The 24,255-nt window shown below is 37.6% G+C and overlaps 1 protein-coding gene across 1 annotated transcript in view; it reads right to left on the bottom strand.

Annotated features, from left to right (window-relative positions):
* Positions 1-533: 533 nt before the first annotated feature.
* The window catches only part of LOC131027340 (lanC-like protein GCR2), a 101,403-nt gene continuing 77,681 nt past the window's right edge, over positions 534-24,255 (bottom strand). Inside the window, exons 2-6 of the mRNA XM_057957368.2 lie at positions 17,690-17,871; positions 17,432-17,543; positions 2,017-2,142; positions 1,339-1,650; positions 534-1,206 (exon numbers count right to left, since the gene is read on the bottom strand). Of these exons, the coding sequence (XP_057813351.1) occupies positions 865-1,206; positions 1,339-1,650; positions 2,017-2,142; positions 17,432-17,543; positions 17,690-17,871 (1,074 nt within the window). The 3' untranslated portion in view covers positions 534-864. The remainder of the gene's footprint in view (positions 1,207-1,338; positions 1,651-2,016; positions 2,143-17,431; positions 17,544-17,689; positions 17,872-24,255) is intronic.

The raw sequence follows: 24,255 nt of genomic DNA, 5'->3' as shown, positions 1-24,255 counted from the left end.
GAAATCGAAGTTGGGCCAACTTTGATACCTCGCCTAATTTCGATATCAACCATTTGTGCTTCGAGTTATCAAAGTTGGGCCAACTCTATTATTGCCTTTGTTGCAAAGGTATTAGAATTGAACCAATTTGGATACCACATTTGTAGTTGGGGCATCGAAGTTGGGACAACTTTGATGTCACTTGTGTGTTTCAAGATATTGAAGCTACACCAAATCCAATACCGACCCTTGGTTAGTCAAGGCATCAAAGTTGGGCCATCTCCAATATTGCCATTGGTTTTTGAGGTATTGAAGTTAAGCCATCTCCAATATTGCCCTTGTTGTTGATCAAGGTATCAAAGTTGGGCCAACTCCAATACTGTCTCGGGTTATCGGAGTTGGGAGGACTATGTTACACTCTCAAAGTGTTAGAACAAGATGAGGCTTGATACCTTGCTGAGGTGTTGAGGACCAATGAAAAGGGTGACCTTTAAGAGAATAATTCTTTTTTTGCCATTTTAGTTTGTCTATAGGATGCTCAAACAAACAAGGCCTGGTCAAACAAACACATTACCATCTTATTTACAAACATAGAAAAATGCACTAAGAAGTTGGCTTATAGAAATACAAGCCAGATAAGATTTCTTTTATTGTCTGTATTTCTTATCAGCAGCATATTGAACATCAATATGCTTCCTACAGTTTGAAGATCAAGGTCACGACTCCTATGCTTCCTACAGTTTGAAGATTTCATATATCTGTCAAAAGTTTCCTTGTGAAACTACATAAAATGTTAGACACCAGACAGATCTAAAAAAGTCTTCCTAACACACCCATTGAATAGGTATCATAATGGTGATATGTACAACCTGACACTGCATTGATCTAGAGCTCGTATGCTGGAAATTTAGCTGCCAAAGGTCTAATCATGTCATACCACAAGTGTGCAGTTCCAGCAAGTCCTTCAAACAATGAGTAGGGATGATCCCCTCCATGCATTTGTCCAGCAGAAATAAGCTCATGAGACCGACCCAGTAGGAAACTCGTGAATGCCTTGGCTCGATAAAGATGTTTTTTATCTCCTGTTAAACGATATAGAGCTAGAAACACATACGCATTACCACTAATACCATGGCAGCTACCAACTCTTCGTAGCAATCCTCGATTCCATACTACTTCCCCAGCATCTAGTGCAGCTTCTTTGAATTCTTCATCTTCAGGAAACACCTATTGATTACAAGCAGGAAATCCACAAGTCAAGAAGCATCATAACATTTATTGTGGATATAAATACCAGTTTATCTGTCGCAAGCACCATAATAAAATTGTGCATAAAAGTCATTATATAATATAACAAACCTGAGCAGCCTTGCACAGTGTAAGAGCAACACCAGGAGCCCCATGGCACCAATGTACTAGCCTATCTGTGGTGCTCCCCTCACTTGATGGGTAATTACCACTAGGAAATCGATGTTCAATCATGTAGTGGAGAGTTTCTTTTACATCTTTCTCAGCATCTTTACTTAGTTGAAAATGCATCAAGACATGCATAATCCCTGCCAGACCATGGGCTGCACCCCAGTACTTTTTTCCATGCCATTCATACATTAAAGGACAATCCTTATGGGATAGGCTTTTTCCTGCTTTTAAAATATCATTAACTACATGATCCTGCAAAACCATGCCCAATTTAACATTTTGCTTCTGCAATACAGCGCAATCCATTATTTCCTGAAGCACTCTTTTTAAAATAGCCAGGGGATATCTGATACGATGGAAACAAATTGGCAATAAAGCACAAGCAAGAATCCATGAAGATTTGTTGAAATAGACCAAGTTTTTTAAGTACATAAGTAAAATACTTTCGATAAAAAAATGAACCAAAAAGAATAGAATCTTTCATGTTAAATCACTTCATCGTAATCTTTACTATAATAATGAGAATTTTTATCATTCCCTTCAGCCATTAAGAAAAAATTGACAAAAGTCAAACCTGAAAACTGATGCCGTAGAAACAACCTGCAATGGTTTACTTACCGTGATGCTGGAGGGAATTGTCTCAACCTCAAAATATTTATTCAAGAAAGCCACTGCCCACAAAAACCCAGCTCTACCATACAATAATTCGTAAGGCACGTCATAAGAGTCAAGCTGTTTAGGAATCTGCATTGCAGACAACCTGAACATTAGTCACTCAAAAATAGTCACAGTACAACACTCATTTTTCTTAAGATATCATAGACAATGAGAGATCAGTAGCATCAACGAAGATGCTCTTACTGTTCAGTGTTGATGTATTTATGTATTTATGCATTAATTATGCCTTATGATATTAAGCTGACTTAAGTAAATTATTTATTTATTCAGTAAATACCTCTAGACATTCAATGCTTTATTTCCACTTTATTCTCTGATTTTCACAAAGAATGCATTGTATCTTTCTATTCTGGAGTATGACTTGCCATCCTCATCCGCTTATATTTTCTATAAATAGTAAATACAACTCCCTTGCATTTATTGACAATTTAATGGTTAAATGAGTTATGTTCAATTATATGACAAGCCGGTCTGGATTAGGCTCTTTAATCTACCAATAGAATTCTGGGGTAAATCCAGCCTCGAGAAAATCGGCAGAAGTCTAGGTACCCTGCTAGAAATCGATGAAGAAATAATAGGGAAAGACTTGTACACTTATGCCAGATTAAAGATAGCCGCTGTGCAAAAAATCCCAGATCATATAGTACTGGTAAATGCAAATAGGAAATGGTCACAAAATGTGGAAATCGAAAGAGAGATCAACCCCTGTTATAAATGCGGGAGCATACTTCACCATGGAAGTAGTTGTAAAATGTATGTTTGCAAAGCCTATGACAGGCGAAACAGAAAAGTAAATCAGATATGGAAGGAAAAAGCAAAGGAGGTCATTAACACGAATAGTGGAGACAGGCCCTTGGAGAAGGAAGTTTCAAAAAACAACCGGCTACAGTTAGTGCCTATGTTGAAGCAAGCAGGATATGAGGACCCCCAACTTTGCAATATAAAAGAACAAGAAACGACGACCCTAACAAATGCAAACGACACCATGGACAATCAGGATATGGCCCCGATGGCTAAAACAACAGAGGATCCTCTTAAACAATCACCAAAACAGTACATCCCTGTTGCAAACTGCTTGACTCCACCTTTGAGTTCCATTAACAATAACAACTCAATGTCGAATACTTGGACACAGAACAAGCTATCATTGGGATCAAGGCCAGGGAATCCAGCAGAGGAATACCCGTTGGATACTGACTCGGAGTCATCCTTTCCAATCAATGATGGCGACGACCTAGACGAACTTAATATTTTGGACCCCAAGTGCATAAGCCAATCTGCGAATGCCTTACTGGGAAGAGTAAAAGGTACAAAGGGAAGAAAAAGCCACAAGGCCATAAGGGAGCAAAAGGCGGGGGAAAAAGGATTAGTAAGCATGCTCAATTATCTGAAAGTGTCCAAGGGAGGTAAGCCCTCCCTTGGAGAACAATGAAAATTTCAACATGGAATGTCAGGGGCCTAGCGGCCCCTGACAAGAGACGCTTGGTCAAGAGAGCCTTGACCAAGCTTGGTTCGGATGTAATATTGCTGCAAGAAACAAAACTGAACTCAGACAAGGCACTGGACTTTATCAAATTCTGTGTTAAGTGGGAGGGTTCATTTCATAGCGCAAGGGGTTCCGCTGGAGGACTTGGATTACTATGGAATTCTGCTTATATTGAGATTGGCTCTGTGCTATCTCAAGACTACTGGATGGCCTGCATAATCAAATGCAAGAGAACGAATTTAAGCTTCCCACTATTTAACATTTACGGACCAATTAAGACTGATGAAAAACTCAGAGTATGGAATGAGATCTCACATCAAGCCAAGAATCTGGATCTTGGGAAAGCTATAATGGCAGGTGACTTCAATGCCATACTAAGCTTTGACGACAAGGAAGGAGGATTAAAGAAACCCAACAAAGTTATGGTTGACTTTCAGGAGTTTGTGCACAATTGCAGATTGGTGGACATTCCTCCAAAGAACGGGAAGTTCACATGGAACAACAGAGATTAAACTTCTCTAATATCGCAGAAAGACTCGACCGAATTCTCGTTGGGGAATGGTGGGTTTTAGGCAACTATTCGCTCGAAACCACAATTGAACCACAGAGTGGATCAGACCATTATCCGGTCTCTCTGGCAATTGCCCATGCTGCCCCGGGTTCAAAAAATTATTTTAAGTTTCAAAACATGTGGTGGCAGGACCCGGCTTTGATGGAGCTCCTCAAAAAATGGTGGCTGGAAAGCAAGATTTTTGTTGGCTCCCCTAGCTTTACCTTTGTTAAGCGAATGCAGTTTTTGAAAAGAAAATTAAAGGAATGGAACAAACTGAGCTTCAAAAACATATTCACAGAGAAACTGCGGACTAAAGCTGAGTTGGAAATCCTTAACAGCCATGTAATGGATAATGGAAAGACCAAGGTGGAATTTGAATGTGAAAAGCAACTAAAAAAACAATATTCTGATTTACTTCGGAAGGAAGAGGTATTCTGGAAAGACAAATCCAGGGAACAGTGGATTGCAGAGGGGGGCATGAATTCAAAGTTTTTCCATGCCTCCATGAAGGGAAGGAACTGAATCAACAGAATTAGCTCGGTCGTGAACAATGGTGGCATTTGAGTCTCCTCGGATGCAGAGATAGAGCAAGCTGCACTAGACCACTACACAAAACTTTTAGGCTCTGGCAATGAGTATCCGACCTCCACATTTCCACTTGTCAATGAAGTCATCTCACCAATAGTCACCGATATGGACAGAGAGATGTTGCTTGCTCCATACACATTGGAAGAAGTCAGAGTTGCCACTTTCGCCCTACAACCCAACAAGGCCCCTGGCCCGGATGGAATGAACGCCGAATTCTTTCAAAGATGCTGGGAATTCATGGGTCACGACATATGGCTGCTCGTGGAAGAATTCAGAAAAAAGAGGAAATTTGTAAAGGAATTAAACCATACAGTAATTTGTCTTATTCCGAAAAAAGATGTATGCACCTCCATGAAGGATTACAGGCCAATTTCACTATGTAACACGGTGTATAAGATCATTGCGAAGACTATGGCGGAAAGACTAAAGAAAATCCTACCAAAGATTGTTTCAGAAAACCAAAATGGCTTTACGCCTGGAAGGGGAATCACGGACAGTATCATATACGTGGCTGAAGTAATCCACACAGTACATAAGGAAAAACTAAAAGGCATGGTCATCAAATTAGATGTAGAAAAGGCGTTGATAAGGTAAGATGGCGTTTCCTCACCTCCGTTTTAGCAAGACTTGGATTTCCAGAGCCATGGATTGAATGTATCAGATATTGCATTTCATCGGTCAAATTTTCTCTCCTCATAAATGGCAAGATATGTGGTTTTTTCCCTGCTACGAATGGGTTGCGTCAAGGCAAGACGCAACCCCATCTCCCCATCTATTTTTGTGTTAATGGCCGAAGTATTGGGGAAAATTATCCTGAAGAAACAGCTGGCAGGAGAATGGAAAGGGTTAAAAATCCACAATGATCTAGACACATGCACTCACTCTCAATTTGCCGACGATATAGTGGTATTTGGGGAAGCATCGATTGAAGAGGCAAAATGCATCATAAGCACGCTTGACAGTTATTCGGAATGCTCGGGCCAGGTAATGAACAAAGAAAAGTCCCAATTGTTTTTCTTTAACACAAGCAAACAAAACCAGCTGCGAATTGCGGAGCTAATGGGGATAAAAATCGCGGAACTAGCTTCTTGGAAAAATCGGTGGCTCTCCCAGGCAGGGAGAATAACAATGGTCCAATCTGTACTCTCTGCAATTCCGATTTACAGCATGTCCTGCTTCAGAATGCCTTCCTCCACAAGCAGGAACCTTGACAGCCTATTAAGAAAATTCATATGGGAGGGTGCCAAGGATGTTAAACGAATACCTCTGATCAGTTGGGATACCATGTGTCTCAAAAAAGAGGAGGGTGGGGCTGGACTCAGGAAAATGGATCTGCAAAATATGGCCCTTGGTGCAAAACTCACATGGAAAATGTATCGGGAACCCGGGAAACTTTGGTGTAAAATTTTTAGGAAAAAATACATGGACTCCGATTCACCTCAGCGTATTCTTATGATTGCCAATACTGACTGAGGCTCTGCTGCATGGAATTTCTTATGGGAATGCAGACCGGTAATAACTGACCATTTATCTTGGCACATTGGAAACGGACAATCGGCCAAATTCTGGCATGATTCCTGGGAAGGAGAACCTGCTTTGAGTGATCTAATTTTGGACAAGGCATGGATCCAATCAGTGGAAGAACAAATTGGCTCCTTTGTGAGCGACTATTTCGATTACAATCCGAGTAATGGAGTTACGCACTGTTGGAAACAAATAAACTCAGGCAATCCACAAATGTGTGATGAAATCAATCACATCCTAGAAAAGAGGAGAATCCCTATATCTCAAACAGAAGATAGTATATTTTGGTGCTGCTCTAAGTCTGGAGAATACAATGTTAAGTTGGGATATGAGGCAATTAGAGACAGGGGCTCAAAGGATTCTTGGCCCCACAAGATATGCTGGAATAAAAGGATACTTCCCAAAGCTGGTGCATTCCTATGGATAGCACTCCATAATAGAATTTTAACATATGACCGACTAAAACTCATAGGTATACCTGGTCCAAATATGTGCATAATGTGCAGAATGTCAGAAGAAACCTCCAATCACCTACTTTTCGAATGTCCGATTGCGATTGCATGTTGGAACTGGTTTTTGGATATGGTCAACTTTTCGATGGCAAGAAATGAGTTACTCAAAGATTTCCTCATTGCATGGCCCACCCAATACACATCAAAATGGAGTGACATATGGATAAATGGACTGTCATTGATAGTGTGGCATATATGGAAGGAAAGAAATCACCGGATCTTCAAGGAAAAATTCGCTACACAAGAAACACTTATTGGAACATCAAGAGTGCAATTGAGGAAGTAATTAATGGCAAGCCTAGGAAGAACATAAGAAGTTTCAACAGTTGGGATAAATCCATGGAGAAAAAATGGCTACTAAAGAATGACATCACAAGGGTAGTGACCCATAAGAGTAAGATCGAAAGGAAACACATCAAATGGAAGGCACCACGTCCAGATTGGACCAAACTAAACTTTGCCGGTGCAAGCAGGGGTAACCCAGGCATATCGGGCTATGGAGCATTAATCCGGAATTGGGATGGAAATGTAATTGCTAGAACATATGGTTCATTAGGCTGGGCCACAAACAACGAAGCGGAAATACGTGCTCTCACTGCAGAACTGATGTTATGTGTGGCAAAAGGACTAACAAAAGTTATCATCGAAGGGGACTCACAAATTATACTTAACGGTATTGCCCGCTCTCACTTCCAATCCAGGAACCTAAACAAGTGGAGGCCACGCATCAAACAACTATTAAGTCAGATCGATTGCTATGAAATTGTACATACATACAGGGAAGGAAATCGTGCTGCGGATATCCTTGCAAATGAAGGCATAGAAACACAAAGGGTGGATGTGATTTTCAACGGCACAAACATGCCTGCCAATGCCAGAGATCAAATCGCACTGGATATATCCCATAATGAAGGTTGTAGAACAGAGATTCCCGGTACTATTGGGAATGTGTTGGCACAAATCTAAACCAACGATACCTTGTCTCGCTGCACTCTTGGGCCTCATCAGGTTAATGTGAGTGACATCTAACTGATGTTGTGTTCCATGGAAGACCGAGCTATCCACATTGAGCCGTGTTGAGGAGGGGAAACTTCTAGAGATGCAGAACTTTATTATATAAATCGACATTGCCTCGACGCTGTTTAGCAAAGCAAATACCATGGCTTACTTCGGAAATGTTTCATGTGTTAACTGTGAAGACCCTCTCGACTTCCAGATTAGGTACCTGTTTCACACAGAAGATTTCGTCTATGATGCGCTGACGGGGCTATTTGAGACTATTCTCAACGACCAAAGGCATTGGTGCGATGCAACTGTCTACGTAACAATTCTACTCCCACTGGCAGACATTCTCGAATGCAAGGAGAAATTGGTGGTACTACTGGACGGGTTCATTAAGCCTGTTGTGGGTGACTTGGTGGCGGACGCTGTCCTACAGCTTCCTGGGGTTTCGTGGATAAGTATCTTGAAGGGATACATCAAACCAGAGAATCATCTCCCATCGGATTGTTTGGATTCTGAGGAGTCGAGGGAGGATTCTAGTGAGGAAAAAGAGCACGAGCGGTACTTTAGAAGGCTGCGGGAGCTAGAGAAAAAAGGGAGCGTCTAACTGCATTCATTGAGAATGCATGGGAGGTTTTTCGATGCACAATTTTCAATGATGATCTAACTCCATTCAGCAGGCTCACAGAATCCCCCGATTGGTGGTTATCGGATAATTCAACCTTCAAAGTTATCAACATTGGTGGTTATGCTGCCATTTTCCTAAATGCCATGCAAGGCAACTAGATGACTTTGCTTGCTAATAGGTTTGAAAATATACCTAAGTATGTATCTGAATCCTATTGTCACTGTATTTTGTAATACTCACGGTGAACAACTAGGAAACTTCATATTGTAATTAAGCATTCGAAATTAATATAGGGCGCTATCCCCATACTTGATAGCACTTACCCTTAAAAAAAAAAAAATTATTACCCCCCACTGTCTCCCTCTCCTTCCCCTTACCCCTCCACCTTTTCCTCCCCTCCCCCCGCCCCTTAAAACCCCATCCCAGAAAATCAGAGAAACACTAAGAAAATAGCATAAAAGGTTGGTTTGGTGATAAGTAACAATTTATATTTGTGAAAAATTCCAATCTAGATGACTAATTTCCTAATGTTAGAAAACATTGAATCAATCACAAAATAACTGAAATGAATACAAGTGCACAAACAATTTATACCTTCAAATCCGTTTTAGATAAGTCTAGACCATTAGTACTAATGCACACTTTATTTATTATTAGACTAAATAGTAAATATCTAAATCACAGTTGAAAAACTTGGACTCAGCATTGACTCAGCTGGCACAATATTGTTAAAAACTTGGGACTCGCCAAAAGCTCAGGAAAAATTAGCAATAACTCGGCAAATTTAACGAACATTTGAAAATATATAATTTCTTTTAATATTCTTAAAATACACACATATACACAAAATTGTAGAGCATATTACTGATTTCCATCATATAAAAATCGAAATTAGATACCATTGACATTTACATATATATTAGTGGGGATAAGTTATTAACTATAATACTTTAAAAGATATTAATATTTAGATATTGTTATGTTATTGTTAATATTAATTGTTATACTGGTATTCTATAAAGTCTAAATACATATTATTGTTATATTAATTTTTATAACAATATCTAAAAAATTAACAGTATAACAATTAACAATCAACGTGTGGCCTTAATATTAAATGTCTAACTATTAACGATCTCCTTGTATGTAACACACAATTAATACATTGATTCATTCATATTATACAACGGCAGAGGCCGGAGTGAAGCAGTCTTAATCGCTCAACGTGTGCCCTTACTCAATCACCTGTCATGTGCCAAACAGAGGTTGGAGTGAAGTCAAAATCAGTGTTTTATTTAACTGCAGCATTAAAATCGTTGATCCTGTGATTTGAACGAGTTTTTCACCAAAAAAAGGCAATTTATTCAGGTTAATGGCAAGTTTTGCATGTCATATTTGCTGCTAGTTTTTGAAAAACCCATTGATGAGTGATCAAGCGAGTGACTTGCCCAGCTCGGTGGCTTGCGATTACTCGCAAGTTTAGCAAGTTATCTGCAAATTATGCATCCATGATTGTAATGTCCCTTCTAAGATTTCTTCTATCTTCACAATCTGATGATTATACTTATGATCTCTGCAGATTTGATTGAAGGGTCTAATGGATTTATTGCTATGCAATACTATAATCCTAGAGAACTTAATTCGTGAGATTTGTACAAATTTGGAAGGCAAGGATAAAAACCTTCATATCTAATATAACATTAAATATGCAATGAATCAAAGTTCCTTTGAATTTGTGATTGTAATAATGTTACAAAGTATAGTTTCGGATCTTTATCAAGTAAGATCGCTGTCCCTGCTATATCTTTATAATCGTGCAATTGGATGCGTAGTGAATTTGATCCAAATTGGAATTTCTGTTGCTCCTGATATAGCCTTGTAAGTATGCAATCTTGACACCGTTCCAGTTATAATCTCTTTTGTGCATGGGCCTTCTAACCTTGCAATTGGATGGGTAGTCACCCTCCTTCACTAGGTTGTTAATTGGCTTGAGTGAGCACTGCAGATACACATAAATATATGAAAACAAAAATTCAATGCTTTTGGAAGAACTTGTGATTGCCTTTAAATACTCCACGGTAAGGCATGATGTGAGAAGTTGTGTCTCACTTCCACATCCTTTGCAATGATTAACTAATTTGTGCCTCTTCATTACGAATTCATTTGTCATTAGTTAATTAACTAATGCAGATCGGAATTCTCCTCCTTGAACAGTGATAAGGTAGAAGATAATCTCTTGTTCGGGGGTTGATCTATATTACTTCCTTGACAGTGATTATGTAGAAGACTATTTACTTGTTCATGCAATCTGTAGTGTCTTCTTTGACAGCGATCATGTGTGAGATGATCCATGCCTAGAATTGACCGGTTTATTCCCTTCCTTGATAGTGATCCATTTCTTGCTACTAACTAAAATGAAAGTGTCCTAGGCCTGCCACGCCTGAACCATACAAGGTTCTTTTTGCTTGTTTGGTTTCAGAAATTGGACAGGGATATTACAATGATCTAAATAAAAGATTTTCACTTCATCACTTACATGAATTACAAAATAGATTTAACTCAAACTATGTGCACCATCTCCCTCCACCCTTCTCCTTTTTAGTCTGGTAAAGTCTGCAACCAACCCATTTTCAATCTCCTTTTGCTATCTACCATCCTAATGATGGATTACAGAGTGTGATCTGAAATATCGATGCAAAAAATTCATGCAATCTACGCCAGAAACATCAACAGTGTAACTCAAACTACTTGCACATTCACATTGAACCTATGCAAAAGTTCCTAACTAAGCTAAAAAAAGCAACACTCCCTCTTAGTGAGGAAGGAATTCTGCACCAATTTAAGTTTGTCCATGCATGCTTCAAACGGCTTGATCAAAGTATTAGCCAACTGCTAATCCAATGCTTCCAGTAGGTTGAATTACTCAATTATGTTACTCATCAAGGCTATTTAGTTAGTAAACCTCTTCAAAGGTCTACTCTACCTGAATGTGCTCCTTGGAACCTCAATATGCTCTTGAGCATCCCCTAATATTTGTTCCAACCATCTAGGTCTCCTAACAAAAGGAACTGAAGCTCCTTCCTTCTCAACTGAAGGCTATTGTCTTAAACTAGAAACGATTGGAACCTTTGGAGATTTAACCTTCAAAGCATCCTACTTCTCATCTACTGTTGATGGAATGAATTCTTGAGACTTTTTGGATGCAAAGTCTTCCACAAACTTTGCATCCCTACTTACTTAATAAAATTTTCCTTAGCTCTAGAATGTAGAATTAGACCCTATAGGCCTCTGAAGTCTCACTATAACCTACAAATATATGGATATATATGCTAGACAACCAAAGATGCAGAAATGCAGAAATGACTCACCTCTAGCTTCACAGCACTGAATGCCTCCTCTGGTGTCTTGTCATCCAAGATCGTACGAGGAAACCTATTCTAGATGTAAGTTGTTGTAAGACATGCTTCTAGCCTTCTACCAAAAGAAACACTGGCAAGTCCAGGTCATGAATCATGGCCTTAGCAACCTCTATGATGGATTAATTATTCCACTCTGCAACCTCATTCTCTTGTGGGTTGTATAGAACTATTAACTCTCTCTTTATCGCTGCAACCTTACAAAAATCCTCGAACTCCTTCGAGATATACTCACCCCGATTGTCAAATTTCAAGACCTTAATATTCTTCTCTATCTGGTCCTTAACTAGATCAGCATCTTGGAAGAGAAATCATCAATGAAGGTAACATAGTACATGCTTCCTACAATTGATCCTATTGACATCAGTCCACACACATCCAAATGCACTAAGTCTAGGATTTCCTTAGATATATGCTCGTTGCTTGAGAAAGCAGCCCTGATATGCTTTCCAAGTGTGCATCCTCTACAAACTCCCTGTTGTTCAATACTGAACTCAGGAAGTTTTGTGACAATCTCCCTCAGAATATTCAACGTTGTGTGATGCAAATGCCCCATTCTCTTGTGCCATAACTCACACATATTGTCACTGTTATGAACTAGAGCTGAAACTCGTTCACCCTGTAACATGTAAAAGTTGCCTTCTCTAACCCCTATAGCCTATGTTGTAACTGGGCTAGATTCCTTTAACCTGATAAGAACTTGTCGTTCACCCTGTAACATGTAAAAGTTGCCTTCTCTAACCCCTATAGCAAATCCCTTATCCTTCAATATTAAAACTGAAAGTAAAATCTTTCTGAGGCTAGGAACATCTGTATGGCCTTTAATTATTTATTTTCATGAACTGCTAAATTTTATGAATCTATAGGCAAAGCCACCAAATTCTTGACAATTCCCATTGAACATTTTCCTTCAGTAATAAAGTCACCAGACTTTCCAAGGTAGAAAATTTAGCATGCCTTCCAACCTATCCTCGAAATGGAGAAAAGATTATGCCATTAAAAATATTTTTTCAGAAACAGACTCTCAGATCTAGAAATAAAATAAATAAACTACTCAATTTTTTTTGGAAAAATCACCTTAAATCAGTTACATCTGTAAACCCTAATTCATGTGGCTAACCTAACTAATGCTTCTAGCTACCAATTTCAGTCCTTCAAAAATACAATCATGGGTTGAAATACCTAACCTTACCAATCATTTTCTCTTCCAAAACAAAACCTTCAAAAATTTGCTGCCCAAAGCTCTTGCAGTTTCTAAAGAACATTGCAATTTTTAGTTTGACAGGTGCAAAAATGGCACACAAATTTATGAAAAATGATGCACAACCTATTGGTAAAAAATAGGGCCCAATTTCATCAAATCCCATGCACAAATTTAATTCCTTTCTGCCATAATTTCTTACCTTACGTAAAACGATTTCTTCCACTGCTTCTGTCACAATTTCTCACCTTACCTAGCACAATTTCCTCCACTGCTTCTGCTGCAATTTTTCCACCCATAAAAGCCACGATTTTATTTCCAAAAAATATTCCTATGAACTTTCCTTCAAAAACTTCCATTTTCCTTTTCTGTTGTTGGGTGGGATTTTACACAAAACACCTTCACCCCTCCTCGAACTACATGATTTCCACCTATGTTTTGTAGCTTTGATACCATGTAAAAAACTCTAATCTAGATGACTAATTTCCTAATGTTATAAAAAATTGAATCAGTTACAAAATAATTGAAATTAAAACTACAGAAACGAACACAAATACACAAACAATTCATACCTTCAAATCAGCTTTGCATTCCTTTGAAACCTTACAAGAAAACCTCCACAACTATTTCTTATAGTTGCACAAAATTATCTTGCATCTACCTTATACTATTTAGCTAAAAATCTTATCTTCCAAAAAATAACAATCTTCTCTCACACAGGAGATGACTTGGAAAATAAGTCCAAATCATTAGTGCTTATCTGCACTTTATTAGACTTAATTAATTAAATAAAAGATTTCACTTTATCACTTAAATGAATTACAAAGTAGAAATAACTTGAACTACTTGCACATTCACATTAAAGTTTAAACCTATGCAGAAGTTCTGAACTGAGCTAAGAAACTCAACAATATTGGCCAAGGCTCTACGGCTTGAAGTATATGATCATATTTCTCTAGCCTGGGATCAGATACCAACTACTGCCTAAAATCAACATATAAACTTGGGCATATATTCAAACAAAAAGCCTAGTATCACCTAGGACAATAAGCTTTAAACATATTATAAGAAAATCTAAACATTCCGGTTAAAAGTCAACAGTGGGATAAAAAAAGCCAAGCAGTACACAGCCCCAAGGTACAAAGACTTGGGTGGAAGACAAAGAGATTCACTCAATGCCACAACCTGCTAAAAATGGGATCTTTTGTGCATGCAATGAACATGCTATTGCACGTGATTTGTGCCTGTCATGGCAGTAGCATAGGCAACATTTGGGTACTTGTACATTTTGCAAATTTATAAGCATAAACCTTCTGACATATTTTACAACCAAAGTAAACAGTGCTGAACATGTAGACGTAAAAATTGTAAAATTGATGGATAAAGTAGTTATTATAAGGTTCCATCAAGGGTTCTGAGTCAAATGCTGCTCTTGGTGACAATCATCGAATTGTATATATAATGAACCAATAGTCACCAGGAAAATCAATTAAAGAAATGTGAACTACATCCCTGCCCCAGTACTCACAATTTCTAGTGCGTACATCTATATGTAATATAGCTCTCCTTACTCATTTACTTGTATACCCTAATTTACCAGTACCCCTGCATCTCCTGGTAACTATGAATAAATCCTTATTTATAATATATTCTCACATTATTGCTACTTCTGCTCTCATATATTTGTTTTGTGTAAATTTACTTGCCCCCTGATTCTCGAAAAACAACATACTTAACAGGAACTTCAACACGTTATGCTGATACCTCATATGGTCTAACATGAGAGCTATGTCGATTCCAAGGAAATTCCAATTAGGGAGTTTGTCCTGAGCTAGCTGAAAGATAATAGAATGAATGTGCAAGGATTTTGATTGGTGGTCGGCACCCTCAGATTTGATGTGCACCAATTGGTCATATTATCTAATATCCACTACATAAACTAGTATTGTGTAATGAATAGCGGTATCAAATGGTCTAACATGAGAGCTATGTTGATTCCAAAGAAATTCCAATTAAGGAGTTTGTCCTGAGCTAGCTGAAAGATAATAGAATGAATGTGCAAGGCTTTTGATTACCTGGTCGGCACCCTCAAATTTGATGTGCACCAATTGGTCATATTATGTAATATCCACTACATAAACTAGTATTGTGTAATGAATAGTGGTACAATGGAACATTAATGATATTAATGGATATGGTATTTGAGCAGGCTGTGTGCTTTATGCGGCTAGAACTTAGTCTACTTTCTTGCAAGTGGTGGTATTTCTTTAGAGCTAGCTAGCATGGTAAGTTAGTGCATATCTAGCAAGGGTAAGGAACTTAAAAGCCTTATAGTTATGTTATAGACAAGGATTAGGATGCATTTTCACTTGCAGCTTGATTGCAGCCTAAGGGTTTGTAAAAAGCATGTTGAGAGAAATTGGTATGAAGCAAGGAATAAGTCAGAAGGTGGCCATTACAGGAGCCTTTGTCTCCAATCTTGCATTGTGTGTTCCAAATGCCAACTTAAGGTTATGCTAGATGAAGTTGTTTCTTCCTAATTGATGTGGAGACATGGAGGTAGTGAAAAATGAAGATGAGCCTGGGATTCCAAGAAAGGCAACTACTAAAAGATTGGGGGGGTGGGGCACAGAATTTGTGAATTGACCAATGACAATGGAGGGTCGACAAGCAGAACTAGAGATGCCCCAGGAGATTAGTGTTCTAAAAGCATATTGTACCAATGTTGGCAAAGTTCTAAGGTTGCACATTTCCCACCAGAATGGCTGTATCGAAGTAGGTAGTGATCACAAAATCCCATTCTTTTGTGGTGGTTTGATTTGCAAATCTCAACACCATAATGAGATGTGTTTCAGCATACACTTCCCTTCCTTATCTTTATCTAGCACAAATCAATGCAAGCTGAAGTTTTATGGTGTTTTAGATGTTGTGAACTGGGTGGAGGAAACTATGAAAGATAAAGGTAGCAGCAAGCTGTTGAATCTTGGGGTGTAACATGCGGATGGTGTGGGTCATGGCCTTGTGTTTGTTTCTTGTGGCTCTTTTGCATGTTTTACTCTTTTTATACACATCTAGTATAGGTAGTATGATAGTTATACATTCAAATTGTTAGAATTTTGGTGTGGACAGCATAGAGTTGTAGTTTGGCAAGTCTTTCAAAGATGATATCGTACGCAGTAGACTTTGTTTCTTTCAAGGGTGGGACCCTAAAAGAACCCCAACTAAAATATCTAAAAAAAATAAAAAATTAAGTTTGATATTTAATTTTAGTTTATCTTTAAGTTTACTAAGTTACTTACAAAGTTATAAATATAGCCCTTACTACTTACAGATTTCTGGTAGGAAGATTTTGGTGCAATGACACCTAGTCTTCAAACCCTCACCATCAACATTTTGTCCCAGTCTTGTAGTGCTTATGGGTATGATTGGAGCACAATGGAGGTCATTCACACGAAGTGCAATAAATTGACTCAACGACACTTGAGTGACCCTGTCTTTGTGCATACAACCTTCATCTATATGCAAAGGTGGTGGGGCAGCAAACATATGAGGCGACTGACCTCAATATTAGTAATCCATTTTCATATTGGATTGCAAGGGATGTGGATCCCACGTTTCTACACATGATATCGATTGTTTAGAGACAAAGGCAGCAGACATAGCAACAAATGAGGAGGTTGAAGGCAAGAGACCTTGTCTTTGTGCCATACAACCTTCGTCTACAAGCAAAGGTGGATGGCAACAAACATATGGTGATTGACCTCAATGGCAGTATTTTCAAGTTGGATTGTAGAGGATGTGGATCCCATGTTTACTACATATGATATAGGCTACATAGCTGATTAGAAATGAAGGCAGCAAACCCAGCAGCAAATGAGGAAGTTGAAGGCAATGCATCAACAGGTCCTTCATCAGATGAACATCATATACCTAAAGCTCCTATTGAAGATGATATTTTTCCTTGACAACATGCATTACCATCTAGTTTGAGGGCACCCAGACAGCCACTTAGAAGCTTTAGTAATAGAAAAAAATTATATTTTTGATCATATAACATATCACATAAATGCTTAAACACTATAATGTGTATTGAACTCATTTTTTAATCTATAAATAAAGGAAAGCCACTTATGAGTTCTCTAAATTCAGTTTTATGCATGTTTTTGTAGATTATTTTGCAAATTAACATTTAAAAAATAATTGCTGAGACAAATTTTGGATCTGCCAAGTTTGTGCCCAGTCTGAGATTTTGAACTAGTTCCAAACTGTACTGATGATGCACCATGAACCTTCACGATATTTTTGCTCTTTCCCAAATAAAATTGCCATATTGACAAAAAGAAAATAAGAGCTGTTCATTGTGGTATGTTAATACTTATTCCCAACAAAGCAAGAAATAGGAGTGGCATTTGGATCACATTTGTTTCGTGCATATTGTATTTTACCTTTTTGAAAAGATTTAGATAATGTTCTTGCAGCTGCTGATCACCACTGTACTTGGCAGCAACTGCTCCTAATGCATATACACCAGCTTGTCCACAAATAAATGTTACATACCTGCAAACAGCATAGTCACATTCAGACATTAGATATAAACCATAGCCTCGATGTTGGCTATTTTACTTTACATTTATGCTATCCCATGTTTAACAATCTTGCACCAATTTAGAATGCTTAAATATAATAAGTTAGTACAAACATACTCCCTCATGCCTCGAGCAGCTGTAACACAGGATTCAATAATCTGTGTGCAAAGAGACAAGTCATCTGGGTTTTCTGTCGCCTCATAAGCTTTGAGACACAAATATGCAGTTCCAAGAGAGCCTGTGTACAGGCTGAAATCCCTTACAATAGCCTGAGAGTTAGTCCACGTTTCTCTCACAATCTGCAGATACCATAGAGAGATTCAAACATTTTATGGGATGAAAGAAGCCACATGCCCTACACTCAAAGTTTTACAATGACAAAACAAGGATTGTCCAATATTACAGAAGGAATAGTGCAATGATATGAGTTGCTCGCACCAAAGAGCGATAAAAGAACAAATAAACAACATTTTAATGGAATCACTTGATTGAAAGCCTTAAGTGGCCAAATTCCTCACTCAAATCAGAACACTTTAGAATTTCTGAACATGATTCAAACATTGTAAATTTACATAATAATTAAAAACATGGGTTTTTAAAGTTCTATTCATAGCAAGATTTTCTTATTAGAAACACTAATAATTTAATTCATGGCAATTCACTTACAACAATGACTACCCATCATAGTTACCTACAGATGGGACAGGTCTTGGGTACAACAGATAAGGCCCAAGACAAACACCATCTTTAAAAAAACATGATAGTGGCTACTTAAAGACAGCTACAACACATGCATATGCACCCACATGCACGTGTGCACACATGTGCATGCAGGTGATTTATTGGGATTCAATTTTGTAGTTGTGAGTCAATCTTCATCAATCCCTACTTTATAAATAACAGTTCACAAGAACCCATCTCTCATGACCATAAATGGTTAAGTTAGCACTCATTGTATCTAGGTGATGCTCATAGGGGTGAAGCATTGAAACTTCTGATACTACTAAAATGTAAGTGCACATAACCATTGAGTTTCCCTGACAATAAAGCCCACTTAGCTTCCTGTACTATTTACTTGTGCCTAAATGGTAAGGGATGGATAATCTCCTTCAATGTTGTAGTGCTTCACTCCTATAAACATCACCTAAATGCAATGAATGCTAAACAAACCATTCATGGTCATGAGAGATGGGTTTGTGTGAACCAGTAATCATGAAATATACGTCAATGAAAGTTGACACAAAAGTATGAATTTGATTTCGAATAAATCATCACATAATTTTATACACTACAAAAACAGCACATAAATGAATATGTATATATGTGTATGCATATGTGTGTATATGTGACTCATAGGTATTCATACATATATACATATGTATTTGACAGTTTGTTTATATAGTGAATGTATGTATATACATATTAGCATTAGTTCCATTTCTCTTTTTGGTAAGTCAAGATTTTTAGGTCAGGCTGTTGTGAGGTATTCACAAATCGCCCCATTGCAAATGGGGACCCCCACTTTTTTCCTGCTTTCTAGGTTGTGTTAGAGTCCTTAGCTATTAGCCTTTGCATCAGAAGGGTATAGGTGGTCAAGAGGCCAGGAGTCAAGTGGATAGTCTTGTGTAAGGTGTGAGATGAGTAAGTCAGAACCTTCACTTCATGTGCATACCCTCAGGAGTGTACTTCATGACCATCACCCTTGGGGCAAATTCCCTTAGAAGGCCTTATTTGAATGTGTATTGGAGCATTTGAATGAAGATAGGGAGCATGGTTTTGATTTGAAATCATTCATTCTTTAGAGCAAAGTTTCCTTCATGTGCTCCATGATAGGAGTGAATTTTGCATCTTAAGCCTTCATGAGGTTAATTTGACATGTTTTGATGATGAAAGGATCTAACTTCAAGAATTGATGTACATCAGCGAACTTCATGTTTTGAGCAATAAGATCAAGTCATGAGTGAACTTCATGAGTTGAAGGAGAGGAGCAAACTTCATGTTTTGTCATACATGAACGAATTCAATGTTAAACTTCATGAACTCCACTAAATGAGCGAACTTCAAGGATCAGTACACATGAGCGAACTTCGTGACTTGAGGTGGGTGAGCGAAATTCATGATGGAAGAACAAAGGAGATTTGCCTTGAGTCGATTCAATCTAAAACAAACTTCACAAACTCAATGATATCAGCGAACTTCAAGAATTGATACACATGAACGAACTTCATATCTTGGCATACATGAGCGAATTTCATGATGAACTTCATGAACTCCACTAAATGAGCGAACTTCATGAGTTGTAGGAGAAGAGCGAAGTTGTCTTATTTATCCACAATAAGATACAAAACTGCCAATAGATCATTTCCTAGAGCTTATTTGATGCCTTAACATGCCTAAGAGAGAATAATTTTGAATGAAAGGCATGTTAAGAGGTTAACTTCATGTTGAGAGCAAGATGAGCGAACTTCACAAATCAAGCTACATGAGCGAACTTCAAGAATCAACTTAGATGAGTGAACTTCACAATTTGAAAGATATGAGCGAATTTCGCAAATTGAGCTTCAAGAATGAATTTCAAGTGAGTGAACTCTACTCCATGTATTCTTAATAGAAGGCGAAGTTGCAAGATTGATTTGATGTTTGGAAGAGTCGTTTTGAGTTAAGAAGATGAAGGTAGAAGTTCAAAGATCACTCCATGTGAAGCAAAGTCAAGGCGAACTTCATGAGCAGCACTCCCAGAGCGAAATTCCTATAGAGGCCTATCTTAAAGGTAGTTCGTCATGTTGTCATCAATTAATGACTAAAAACTTTAAAGTTGAGCTCATATAATGAAAGAAAATGAAGGAGAGCAAGTTCAAAGACAAGGGTAACTTCATAAACGTCAAGGGTGGGGTGAACTTCAAGAGCTCCTCTCTAAGAGAGAAAAACAACTTCAAGTGCTCCTTCATGAAGGCGAATTCTCTCCAAATCCTCTTATCAAACCTGCAAATCACATAAAATCAAGGGATATATCAAGTTAAGAAGAACTATCAAAGTTATATATTATGTATTTGATATCATGTTTGTTTTGTTTTACAGATGAAAGAGGATGATGATTGCAAAGCGGAAGGAGAAAGGTTGTAAGATCTACATCCCCATACAAGGAAGAAAACTTCATCTACAAGCGTAGAATGCCCAAAAGGAATCTCAACTCTTACAACACTAGGGAGTCACAAAAAAGGAATTCCAAAGCAGAGGCAGTGGTGACATCAAGAGTTCGTTCTAGGGCACATCAATACTTCAAAACCAAGATCTATACCTTGCACTTTCATGATTGAAGCATTCAAGAGGATACTTTCAAAAGAGTTAATCAAAGTTAGAAGATCATCGTCATCATCGCTAAAGCTGGATAATGTGGAGTATCAAGAAATATTCCTTCATGATGATCTATCAAGCCTACAAAGTGCAAGTTGAGGTGGAATCCTAGTCATCATCCCAATCACCACTCACCAAATCAAGAAGTTCCACATCAGCATGTCTAGATGCAATGTACCTAACTCACCCATGATGGCACAAACTTCGCGGCACCTACCCCTATCATCTATTGGTCATGTTAAAATGTTGTAATTATTTCATTGGCCAAGTTGAGTTTGTTGTAACAAACCCTAATTAGGCTTTTCATTGTAAAATCTCGGCCATTGATCTCAAATTGATCTGAGCCATTGAATTGTATTGAGAGCATTATAAAAGGCTCAAATCTCTCATTTGTAAAGGTTAATAGTTAGTAGCAGGGAAATTAGTGAATAGGAATAGAATAGAAGATAGAATAGAAGTTAGAGTAGATTAGGAGAATGAAGAATTATTGTTACGACTTGTAAATGAGATACTCTTTTCATTGAAGTTATGGTGAAATTTTTTATTTCAACAAGCCTCATGGTTCTACTTCTCATTTTGTTTTCATGTTAATTAGATTGGATGGAGGAAATTGTTGAATGTATTTATGTGGAATCTATTTAGTCCATACCACTAGCCTCTTGCTGATTGTAAGCTCATTTTGTTTTCATGTTAATTAGATTGGATGGAGGAAATTGTTGAATGTATTTATGTGGAATCTGTTTAGTCCATACCACTAGCCTCTTGCTGATTGTAAGTGTGCCTTGCATGGTCAACTGGAATGATATTAGCTTAACTTCGAATCGTTATACATCCATTGTTTATGCATTAACTTTGAATGGTGAGCAAGGTTTGATGGTAATGATTTGAACATCTCCAAATTGCACCTTAAAAGATTGCACTGAGCTTGTGTCAAATTGTTCAAGTTGATGGTGAGACCTCGCCCAGTAGGATTTCATCTGATCATTCACCTATCTTCTTACATTCTAGGTCTTAGAATATACTCTCTCAACCCTTCATCTTTTGCCATTTTTTCAAACTCAAGCTAGTTTAGGATAAAACAAAGCATCACGAGATTGAAATATCAGGTGATCAAGTTCCAGCAATTCAAGCATTTGATAATTCAACGTAAGTCCCCTTGTGATACCAGCAATCACATCAACCAAATGTGCTTATCCACACATCCTGACCCTACATTTATGAACCTTGGAGTTGTCTCAAGTGATCCTTAAGCCAATCTTTAGCATTTGGGAAGCTTTGTTCAGGAGAGGAAAAGATACTTTTGGGTATTTTATTATGTGTTCGCATGTGCGTAAAAAACACATCAACACAGGCCAAAACGATGGAGGTGTACCTCCCCCCCTCCAACATTAATGCCAGCAACTAATTCAATTTACATATCAACATGAGAAGTACAAGAGATAATTAGATATATCAACATTAGATTCAACTTAGATATCAACTTAAGAAGTCTCTAAGTCACTTAGAATAAGATATCAACATAAGAATTCTATGAGTAACACTTAGATACCAGCATTACATTACAACTTAGCTATCAACTTTATATAAAAACATTGGAAGTCAACGAGTCAATTTGATATCGATGTTAAATTTCAACTTTCATTTCCACATTGGATGCCACTTTGGGGATTTAAACTTGGATCTCTACAATGAAAACCTAATGAATTAAACAAAGTTGCATCGAGACGAGGATACTTGGAGACTACGGAAACTAGTACCAATACCAATATGGCTATTTTTCAAAATAGGGGATGAGGTTACTTGGAGATGCCAATTTTTTTTATATAGTTCAATAATTTATAGAAAATCTGAAAATAGGTGTATATTTGTAAAACTAAATACAAATAAAGACAAAGTGAATAAGGAAATTGAAGGCAATGGCCCAAACCAACAAGTTGAATCTTTCAACACTACAAATCCTTTTGCTATTCTATCTGAATATATATATGAGAATGTGAATGTATATTATATATATGAGAATATGAATATAGACATACTCACAAGAATGAAGAAAGAAAATATAATCATAGGAAAATTCCCAACTCTCGAGGATCTAATACCTTTTGAGTTTTGCATCGAACTACGAATAGCCAAATGGCAAATACTTGTGGTCTTCTTAGCTCGTGTTGACTGTTGACTCTTGCATTGCGTTGGCTCTTATTTTCCCTTTTGTGGTGTGTTTATTTTCCAACTTCTTGGTTCATTTAACTTTTAATTTTCAGGGATTTCTGTTTTATTTGTGTGGGATTCGATGCCCTTTTGCGTGGGAGACTACGATTGAAAGTCCCCTGCAATTAGAGACGTCTTAGGCAAGGTATCTAGTACTGGAGATGTTTCTCGGTCTCCAAGACACTTCTCTGTACAATTATGGAATTAACCAATTGAGCTCAACCTCTTTGATTACATTAGTGTTAGTGTTTGTAGATGGTATATAGTTTATTAGCACAAGTTACCATCATGGAGAACTCGCCTTTCATATTTCAATCAATTGGTTTGAATCAATTCATGTAGAAATATCAAGCATTTTTTACTTTTCTCTACTTACTAGTACCTCTTTGAACTTTACTAAGAAAATTTTCAACAAAAACAAAACCTCTATGCAAAAAATAGAAAATTACAAGCTACTTCTTTGGTTCTTTCGCCTCTTATAAACCAATTTTTTTTCAAAGGGGACATATAAGAGACATATAGAGACAATAAGAAAGCTCATTCCAAGTCCCATGATGTCTAGAAACATCCCCATGTGTCTGTGAAAGGGGTATGCACTTCCAATATAAAAGATGAGTACCATAGACCTATTGACATCTTGAGGTATAACTAAAGTGTTGTAAGGCATGGGATGAGAATTTCACATAAATTTTGCACTCTTATGATATGGTAGTCCATACATCAACTAGTTTGTTACTATTTGAGCCATGTTTTGCTTACATGCCACCTAGTCCCTTCCTTCCATGTTGCTATAGAGTAGAAATCAAAGATACTGGATTCAAAGGTCCACGAAGCCAAAAAGTTCAATGACAAAGTTTGGGCAATGCATCTCTAAGCTCAAGAAAAGCTAAAGGAGTCACAAGCCAAGTACAAAAAGTGACATGATTGACATCAAGTAGAGCACAAATTCAAAATGGTGATCATGTTTAGTTGTACATGGGAAAGGATAGACTCCAAGGGCAAGCTAAGAAGTTTAAACCCTCAAATATAGCCCTTTCAAAATTATAGAACAAGTAAGAAAACACCCAAAAGAATTGAACCTAGTAAAAACACATTCTAAACCTTCTAAATATCATGTCCAT

This window comes from Cryptomeria japonica, chromosome 3, assembly GCF_030272615.1.
Source record: "Cryptomeria japonica chromosome 3, Sugi_1.0, whole genome shotgun sequence".
NCBI classification, from domain to species: Eukaryota; Viridiplantae; Streptophyta; class Pinopsida; order Cupressales; family Cupressaceae; genus Cryptomeria; species Cryptomeria japonica.
Note: the sequence above shows the minus strand (reverse complement) of the source record. Positions and strands in the feature narration are given on the sequence as shown.